We start from the raw sequence: 10,417 nt of genomic DNA, 5'->3' as shown, positions 1-10,417 counted from the left end.
GCCTAGATTAGAATGACTCAGCTATGGCCCTTTCAGGAGTCACACCGTTTAAAAAGGGGGAAAAAAGAGGCCTATTGCAGTAGGCATAAAAAAAATTGTTTCCCTTTTTGCCCTGTAGTAAGCTACAGAACAAATGGCAAGGGAAGCAGATATAGGCCTATTATAGGTCATGCCATGAAAGCCTCTATTGAATGTGACAGGTTGCTTGACCTGGTGACATTCCAAGCACAGAGTGGAGGTGCTTTATGATTTTCAGTTGTCTGGAATGTTCATCTCCTGCACGAAATATGACCAACAAATGTAGGCACAGAGGCAATAGATCCCGCTCAGTTTCTTCTAGCTGTCTAGCCTCATAATCCACAGTTACTCTGTGTGAGCACACTGAAAAGAACAGCTCATTTCCAGATGACTTCACAAAATGTGGAAACAGAATTGACCAAAACTCATTGAAAAATTATGGTCTGTTGCTGAACAGCTAGACCCTCTTCTTCTTGATTGGCTTGACCCCTTGGTCTTAGGAAGACCCTGTCTCCATCTTGAAACCCTGTTTTTCCAGCTCTGCTCTGAGTTGACTTGAGAAGTCATCCTCTACATTGTCATCATCCCAGTTATCCTCCCACACGTGAGCGTCTTCGTCTTCGTCCAGCCCTGTCCAATCCTCTACTGGGAATTCATCAAACTCATCATCCTCCTCTAATCCCAGATCCACAGGCTGCTTCTTATCTGTCATCTTGGCCTTGTCTTCTGCTTCTCTGGCACGGATAACTAGTTTAGCAATGAATCACTTGAGAAATAATGGTTATATCTAACTAACAAGTTCACCGCTTGATAAATGATACAGGATGGGCCTTCATAGACCTTAAATATGCTATAGACCTATGACGTATGAGCTCAGCCCCGTAGTTACTGTTGCTACGTACGTCAAGCTTTCTGACCTTTAGTACCAGAGGCTAAGTCAGGAGCCTGTGTAACTCCATATTTGGCTTATGAAATCATATTTTATGACATCATTTGCCCATATTTGGACAAATAATAACAGACAGGCAGAAGAGGAGCTGAGGGAAGCCGGTTGGTATAGGCCTATAGTTCAGTGGCGAAGCACTCGTTTCTACATCACTCTGGGCAGCCCCGGAAATTAAAGGTGATTTTTGTGTTTTTCTGTTTTGTATGTTAACATTACTCTATAATAGATCCCAGGTGTGGTTAGAATATTGAAGTGTCTTCCCAGTGTATTTTTGGTTTCTTCCTGAAAGCTGAAAGTCAAAAGGCCCAATCGAAATACACCACGTTAGTGACATCACAATTAGCCTCGGTCCCAGGCTTACGTATCTGCGAAAAGAAAAGCCTGGTCACAACGTAAGGCAGAGAAGCTATCGGCGGATGTATCCTACGGAACATCCGTCAGATGTATTTCCCCCGGATACGATATTATCCCGTCAATCACAACACCTTGGGCGATACTTCCACTAAAATCCCACAACTTCCGCCCAAACAAATGATAGTCTTTACAGCGTAGGTCTTGCCCAGGGTGCATCACAATATCAGCCCCGCCCCAACCCCTCCCTCTTTATCATACAACAGCTGTGGGTGTGGCTTCAGTTCAGGTGGATCACCACCCACCTGAAAACCAGGGATACTTAAAGGAGCATTCAGTGATTTGGGTGATTTGGAGAAAAAAAACGGTCCACCCGGTAACAAGTTGTGCACATGCACGCGCTCTACAGTGGGGGAAGTACAACAGACCAACAGCACGTGCACCAATGCCCGCCCCGCTCGATCATGATTGGAGGAAGGCCCCTCTCATCCTGATTGGATGAAGGCTTTGCCACCCAAAGCCCAAACCGAAACTAGGGTTTTTTGACCCCAGGGGCTCACTGGGGACAGGGAGGAACTCCTTATATGGTCAGCACACTTTATAGTAGGGAGGATTATCCAAAAAATAAGAAAAAATAAGTGATATTTGAATTAAGTGAAATCACTGAATATACCTTTAATGAACTGATGGGTGTGGCCACATAAAAATATCTTTTTAACACTAAAAGAAAAACTCTTCTCCTAGTATAATCATAGTACCTGTCTGATCAGTCCAAACCACACCAAAGGGTCGCGTAGGGACAAAACTGTTTTTAAGGTAAACCGCACCAATGCAACTCATCGAGTTGCAATGAGCTCGGCTTTATGCTATGAGGGCTGCAGGGGTCTGCGGGGGAAACTGCATGGACAACAGGGGCAATTCTGCAAAATAGACCCCATGGCAAGTCATTTGGGATCAATATTGTCCTTTAAGCCAATTGATGATGTCATCAGCCTTCCTACCAGCAGAGTACTGTTTGGGTGACTCCCTTTCTCCGCCCTTAAAGAATTTAATAGTGGGAAATCCCCGGACTCCATATTCCTTGGCCAGCTCCATTTCTTCTGTGGCATCCACCTTTCCCAGGCGGATCTCAGAACCTTCTTCCCTCAGCATGCTGGCCGCCTTGGCGTACTCCGGGGCCAGACGTTTGCAGTGACCACACCATGGGGCATAGAATTCCACCAGAATGTTGGGGTGAGCTTTCAGCGCTGCATCAAAGTTACTTGTCTTCAGCACCAGGACAACCTCTTCTTCGACAATGCCAGCCCTGCTCGCTGCCCACAACCTGTGTACAGACCAACTGCTGGCTATAACCAGAATAAAGATTAGGAGAAACCTTTTCAACATAATTACTGAAGTTAAAGAACCACTCACAGAGATTTGGGGAATTTATACAAATAATGACATCATAGACGATGATGACGTCATATGTGCTGGGCTACATGGAGGGGGAGGGCTGTTCCTATAGTTGTTATGTTAAACTTTAAGTTTAAATAAATATTACATTTCTCTATATAAACTGAAAATGCAATTCAATTTCAATAAAATTGTATTAAAGTAATCACAACAAGCTGTTTTGAAGGATGACTTCAGCCATTTTCAACTTATATGTTCATATAATATTTCTATATCTGTGTCTCATAGGAGCAGTGTTGGACAATATTACTCAAGCGAGTAATATGTACTTATGAACACATTTATGAACACATTACACATTTGTGAAGAAAGACAGTAAGCAGATTTGCCACACATTTAGCAAATTTTCCATTTTTCCCTTATTAATATTCTTGCAACGGAAAAAGCCTGCCGTTTCTTTTCTTTCTTTTTTTTGAGAAATATAATTCAAACAATTCAGGTAGAAAAAAAACACAGCACAGAGTGATGATGTCACTGGTAGACATTTGAACTGTCCACAGCCCTCCTCTGAGACACAGATAATATAGATGGTGCCAAGATGGTGCCATATCCTAATACGCCTATCTGATATAAAATAATTATACTTTAATACATTAATTAAACTATAGGCTAAATAATGTTACTAGATTTGCACGTGCTCAAAAGTGCTCTGCATTAATTCTCTTGCGTTCAGCACATTGTGTGTCACTTCTATGGTAGGCGGGGGCCTAACTATAATTAGCCCGCGGACCCCCATTTGAAAATATGCCAGGGACCCCCATAAGAGAAGATTTTATGGCTCTAGCAATGATTCTCAACCTGAACCCATGCATATTAGTCTACAGACCCCCATTTAATGGCATTTATATCTCTGAGACCCCAATGTAGGCATATATTGTAAAATCAATGTTAATTTAACTCTGAGAACGGGTCCATTTGGTTCGATTGGTTTGGTTTTGTAGGCCTACACTCTCAGAGTTATAGACCCATAAGGGTCTATTTGGTTCCAAACTATAATTTAGCTGGGGACCCCGTGGAACTCCCTCAAGGACCCCTGGGGGTCCCCGGACCCCACTTTGGGAACCACTGTTCTATTAGACGTTGATCTTAGCAACCGAGTCGGTAGCAACCGTAAAGATGGACGGCAGGGAACAATTTCTTCATAAACGTGTTTTTGTCAGCAATGTTGACACATATTCCTCCAAGTACATTGCAAAGGTAAAGTAAAATAATGTGTATTATTTTGACCGCTGACATGGCGTTCAAGGTTCAGTGTAATTATTAATTAATTTATATAAATTCCAACAGTTTTTGTCAACATGTACACCTGGAGAATTGTCCGAGGATGGTGACGCAGAGAACACAGTATCGCCCCGAGAAGAACGCACATATGATCAGGGGACGTTTCAAATAGTCGGAACGGTGTCTTCTTTCAGCGAAGAAACAGCCAGCTTTCTTCGAGAACAGTATTTAGTGAGTGCAATTAATGCAATATGGAATATGCAAATATACAAACATATTTATTTCCAACCTTTGCAAAGTAGCCTAAGTGCAAACAAACACGATACCATAATTTGCTCATTTTGCAGTCGGCAGAACGTGAGAAGTTACTTGAGCGCCTTGTGGAATGTGATGCAGTGGTGTATAATATCTCTGAACATGCGACTGAAGAGCAAATTGAAGAGGCGACCTGGGCTGTAACTGGTAAGGCACTAATCTGGAGGAATGGAGGAAACACACAGCAGAAGGCGCTGTTGTTTTCGCCTATAGTAGACATAAAGGTAGAGTAGACGCCTTTTAACAACAGTAGGCCTATAGGCCTACTTAGTTACAATTGTTCAGAATGATCACAATCACTATAATCTAAAAATAGAAAATAAATAGCAAGTAGGCCTAACAAACTGTAAAACTTTCATACTCACACCTTGTGTAAAATAAGTCTTTCTTACTTTCTTTCTTTCTTTCTTTCTTTCTAATAGCTCTTCACGCTGAGATGGATCGTTTCAGGTCTCAGAAAATATTCATCCTGGTCTCCACAGTAATGACTTGGGCATTGACAAAGCCACAGGACCTGGTAAGGCTTAAGCAAAAAAATAATAATAATAAATAATAACTAAACTGTACTTTATACTTTTGCATTGTACATAAATCGCAACCATTGCAATTACATTTCCTCTTCAGGATGATGTTCTGACAGATGATGATTACAGGAGGAGAAGGCCCCATCCCAACTTCAAAAACCACTGCAATCTTGAGAAACTTGTACTCAAACTGGGTAAAGCTGTAAGTTGCAGAACTGTCCCAAGAAGATGCATGAGCAGTGTTTGGATACTAACTTTATGCAGCCTGGAACTGAAGCCAGAATCTTATTGATTCTATTTTTTATCATTGCTATTTTTTCCTCACAGAAAAGATCTAAGTTTACTGGTTATGTTGTAGCTGGTGGTCTTCAGTATGGGAAAGGAGAGAGCCTGTTTCACTATTTTTTCAAGGTAAAATTAGACCCAATATGATGTGTATATACAGTAAATAGGCTAGTGTATATCATCAATGAACTATTTGTCATTTATTTACTACTTTTATTTGTATTTTCCCCTAGACAGCTTGGTCAATGCAGATTCCGAAAGTTCCTGTATTTGGATTGGGCACAGATTACATTCCCATGATTCACGTATACGACCTTGGAGGGTGATGTTGATAATGTCTGGTCTCCAAATCTACCCGCAGTTCATAATGTTCAGTGGGATAGTATTGAACTGAATATATCTCTTGCTCCCTCAGGGTGATCCAGAATGTGATCGACCTCAGGCCTAAGTCACAGTACATCCTCGCTGTGGATGACTCTAAAAATACTTTAGAGGACACTGTGAAGGTAACACCAGGAGTTTTTTAACCTTTGGGTCTTGGGTGTGTAAGCTTGTAGGTCTGCCATTTTCACAATATTTGTCAGTTGTCAAACAAAATGTAATGCCTCAACTCCTACATTCCAAGTACTTGTCAGGGTGGGGATCCCAGTTCAAATATGATTACTTTGGGGGGTCACAGCCTGAAAAGGTTGAGAACCACTGCCATTGGTTGCAGATGCACACACTAGTGATTAGGCTGATACAAATAAATAACATGAAGGTAAAAAAACATTTGTTCATTTTTTTGTGAATTTTGCCTCTTGAGGTGTTAAGTGCTGTACTTGGACCAGGCAAAATCAATAAAGTACCTGAGGCGGAAGCTCGGTTCATGAAGGATTTGAAGGTACGGTATGTGATTTTGCATTCATCTCACATATAGTAGCATCCAGCATAGAATGCTAGTTTGTATACAAATTGATATGTATTTTAACACTACTATAGTATAGTGATTCTGTGACAGTTCTGAGCCTCAATCTATTTATTGGACCATCCATAAAAATAGATAGCTTAATTTATTGAGTGGCATTTTCCTTGGCACTAATGAATATATCTTCATTTTCCATTTACTTTCTTGTATTTAATCAAATAATGTAGTAGTGGTATTCAAAGTTTATCTCACACATTCCAGGAGGATGAGTTGGAGTACCTAAGCATCAACCTTCACCTGGAGACTGTTGTCCTGAAAAACTCTTTCAACTTTCCCTGGAAATATGAAGCTGGAATGGTAGAAAATATGAATCACATTGTGAAGGAATACAAAGACTCCAGGCAGCTACTTGTGAGTGTTCAATTCTTCAGTCAGGAAAAGACAATTGGAATGCTACTGGAACGAGTTTAGTTATCGAAATCCTAAACTCCAAACGTATTTAATTACTGATATTTAAATTAAATTAAACTTGTCACAAGTCACAAACTAGATGTCTGGTGTAATGATTTGTTTTTGTAGCCAATCAGAATGTGCCTCAGTGGGCCTCCTGCGGTGGGCAAAACCACTGTTGCCGAGAAGCTCTGCAAGTATTATCAAGTTCACCACATCAAACTCAAGGAAATAATCGAAGAAAGGATCACACAACTGGTCAGTAAGATCAAAATATATTTTGTGTACTTGATTGATTTTTAAGTAGGCTAATTCCAATATGTACTGCCATCTTGTGGACATTTCCTCGTGCTATATCTGGTACAGAAATATTATATTAAATGACAGACCAACTTATCATACATGTCTATGGCATATGCTTCAGGAAGAAACCATGAAAGGTGGTGACGTTGAATATGACGATGAGGAATCAGTGACTGTTGCACAAGATCAACTGGAAACTATTCGTGGCAGTATGGCAAAGAATGGAGGTGAGCTGTAGAGCCAAATACAGTAGCAATTAGTTGCAGAAATCGGAGGCGCTTAAGTTTGCCATTATTGAAATCAATACTTTTGGGGGTGCTCGGCAGGGATGAAGAAGTACCTGTCCACCACCACAGAGTTTAGATTTAAATCCAGTATCATGCATCTCTGGCTTGGCTGTCTATACAAACCCAATTCCAATTGGCCGTGTTTAGAGAAGGAAGCCAGGTGTGGAGGGCAGTCTTTGTTGCTGTGCTAGCGAGGGCTGGGGCGGGGCGGGGATGTTTAATGGGAGAAGTAGGTTACATCGTCACAGTGGGAGCTCCTCACTTCCAGCCAGTAAGGTACAACGGCAGTGACCAACGATGAATTGGCACAATGGCTGAATTGAAAGAAACAATTGTTGTTTTGTTTTATGAAATAAATAAGAAATCTATATTTTGGTCCCATAGGTCGGCTTGCTGATCCACTTGCGTTCCACATTTTGCAAGATAAACTGAATTCAGCTCCATGTAAGAACCAAGGATTCATTCTTGATGGCTTCCCAAAGACTTATGAGCAAGCCAAGTCAATTTTCTCTGGTGAGTTCCACATGGTTTTGTGTAATTGCTTTGTAAATAAGGATGCACATTTTTCATTTTAAAGTGTTTCATTTGGTGTTCAATGCAGATGAAGACACGGAGAGTGAGGATTACAACCCTAAAATACCCATGTATAACAGGAGAATCACTCCAGGTTGATATAGCCCTTCTATCTTACTTATAGTGAAATACACACACACACACACACACACACACACACACACACACACACACACACACACACACACACACACACACACACACACACACACACACACACACACACACACACACACACACACACACACACACACACACACACACACACACACACACACACACACACACTCTCTAGGAAAACATTTTCTCATTCTTCGCCTATGTTTTGCAGAATTTGTTTTTTGCCTTGAGGCATCAGACAACTTTCTCATGGAAAGAGCTCAAGGTTTTACACAGATCTTGGCAGAGAAGATGCGTTACACCCAGGTGGAATTCGTCGCCCGCCTAGACAAATATAGAAGAGTCGGTGTCGCTGACGAAACTGTTTTGGACTACTTTGATGAGATGGAGATCCACCCAGAGCACATTGGTACTGCTGGCGTTTAACTCCTTACCTAGCTGTTTAGTGTTTACAGACTATGATGTGCAAAAGTTTGAATGAGGTTGTTTGCACATAAGAGTATAAATAACTGAAAGGATGAAAAGAATACTCTTTATCTCAGTTGTAAAATTAGGATCTTTATCAACACAAAAGCAACACAACAATGTATGGGGAGGGTTAAGACAGGTAAACCAGCAGGGTGAAATAGCTGTGACAACACAAATATATGTTGGAGGAGATAAGATAACTAAATTGGGAGAAATAAAGAAAAAATAATAATTGGCTTCTCTAAATGGTCTAAAAAAAACGAATTCATTCAGAGAGAGGGAGAGAGAGAGAATATGCATAATGTAAAGAGAAAGGGTTAGCTGATCAAACTCATAATGTTTTCCAGGTAGCTCAGACTTAGTAGAATGCTCACCTTTGAATAGAAACGTTCTGGGTTTGATCCTGGGCACTGCCAAGTTCCAACTCAATGTATGAGTATTGAGCAGCATGGCTTGGGTAACTAAAATGTGCTGTAAGTATAGGGAGCTGATGATAAGTGTGGCACTTCACCTCAGCAATCCATCTCCCAGGAGTCTAGCGCATTGTAGCATATAGCTTGGGTGATACTGACAATAAGCCACTCCAGCCTATACTTAGTTACATATGACTTGTCTTCTCCCAGAGGTTAATACAGATGACCCCGAGTACACAGATGTAATGAAGAAGATCACAGAGGTGGTTGGGCGTCCGAGAAACTATGGCACCGGCCCGCAAGAGCAGGAGGTGGAGCGACAAAGGCTGGAAGAGGAGAGGCAACAGAGACTGGCCCTGGAGGCTGCCAGGAAGAAGAAGCAGGATGGGGCTGCACTGGCTCAACTAGCTGCTCAGTATGAGGAGTGGGTAAGCATAAGCATGGATACACATATATATAAAAATCTAAATATTATTTGCTTTACAGTATACAGTGGCTTGTGAATTCAATTCATTCATGTGTTTTCACACATTTTCAGTTTTGGTTGCCTAGGATAGAATGGAGTTATACTGATCAAATTTCCCACCCTTGTTTAGCATGTAAAAATTACCTGTTTTTCTTTCTAAGGAACTGAATGTGTCAGAGGTGAAGAAACAGGAGCACGAGCTTCTGGAAGCTCAATCTATCCCCCTGAGAAACTATCTGATGAAATATGTGATGCCCTCTCTCTCCGAGGCAATGGTAGAGTGCTGCAAGGTCAAACCAGATGATCCGGTTGACTTTTTGGTACAGTTTTATTGTTCTAAATTAGATGCACTGGCTAATCCCCAAACTAAACATGTAGTATATTATGGTGACTTTGATGAGTCAGTATTAGCTTAGCTAGCTGTTATCAAATTGTTATTTGACACCTGTGTTTTATTTTCACAGGCTGAACATCTTCTGCAGAACAATTCACAAGACTGAAATACTATGTACCAAACATTTGTTGAAGATATGATAGTTAGATGTCACATTGAATACAATTTGATCCAAACCAAATACTTGAAAACAATGTTGTGAATTATGACAATAACTCAATAAGTCATAACTGTATAGTCATACTGTGTAACCTTTTCAATATTTTTACGTGTATATTTTCCACAATAACAATTCTACTGTATTTATTTTATTTTATTTGTTGACAACTCTAATCACTATTAACTCATGCCAGTCATGACAGGTCCCATATAGGTATTCATGTATGTATTTTACAGTACAATAAATACTGTTTCTGATGGCATTTTGTTGCTTTCCAAAATATCCTCAGGTGCTAGAACCCTGCAGCATTCCTATTTCAGCGTTCCTACTTCTTTCCATATAGATAATGCTGGAATAACAGCAGAGCTACAAGGGGTGTTGCTAAAACTACTACTACTACTACTACTACTAAAATCAGTGTTACGCAGACTGACTTATTGGAGGAATGGCAGTTAATTCATAATAGACAGGTTCTTAACCATGTTGGTCAAGTAAAATAAGTCAGTTTAATTCTTAGTTGGCAATCCTGACAATTAGTGATGCATGATGTAATTTCTATAGTTTCATAAATAGGATACTATTGCATTGAAGTATGTAGGAAAAAAGAATGAAAATGTATTTCTTAATATGTAACTTATAATTTCATATAATAAAAAACAATACTACTACTACTAATAATAACTAGTATCTATTCCTGAAGGAACCGTGTGGGCTAAAGTAGCTCTCTACTCTGATGATGTCACAGCCTCCATCCCGAGAGA

General features: G+C 40.5%; 2 protein-coding genes across 2 annotated transcripts; one reads left to right on the top strand and one right to left on the bottom strand.

Moving 5' to 3' along the window:
• Positions 1–514: 514 nt before the first annotated feature.
• LOC306940504 (26S proteasome complex subunit SEM1-like) lies at positions 515–730 on the bottom strand (the record flags this gene model as incomplete). The annotated part of the gene is made up of 1 exon (XM_079525602.1): positions 515–730. The coding sequence occupies one exon, from the start codon at positions 728–730 to the stop codon at positions 515–517; it is 216 nt and encodes a 71-aa protein (XP_079381728.1).
• Positions 731–3,886: 3,156 nt separating this feature from the next.
• ak7a (adenylate kinase 7a) lies at positions 3,887–9,684 on the top strand (the record flags this gene model as incomplete). Its single annotated transcript, XM_079525601.1, has 18 exons — positions 3,887–3,967; positions 4,058–4,114; positions 4,339–4,453; positions 4,729–4,823; positions 4,931–5,032; positions 5,158–5,241; positions 5,349–5,437; positions 5,531–5,621; positions 5,921–5,998; positions 6,284–6,433; positions 6,602–6,730; positions 6,897–7,002; positions 7,447–7,575; positions 7,664–7,729; positions 7,967–8,164; positions 8,847–9,064; positions 9,264–9,422; positions 9,567–9,684. The coding sequence occupies 18 exons, from the start codon at positions 3,887–3,889 to the stop codon at positions 9,600–9,602; spliced, it is 1,983 nt and encodes a 660-aa protein (XP_079381727.1). The 3' UTR covers positions 9,603–9,684.
• Between the last annotated feature and the right edge of the window lie 733 nt (positions 9,685–10,417).

Source organism: Electrona antarctica, assembly GCF_951216825.1.
Source record: "Electrona antarctica genome assembly, chromosome: 17".
NCBI classification, from domain to species: Eukaryota; Metazoa; Chordata; class Actinopteri; order Myctophiformes; family Myctophidae; genus Electrona; species Electrona antarctica.
This window is presented reverse-complemented; position numbering and strand designations above follow the sequence as displayed.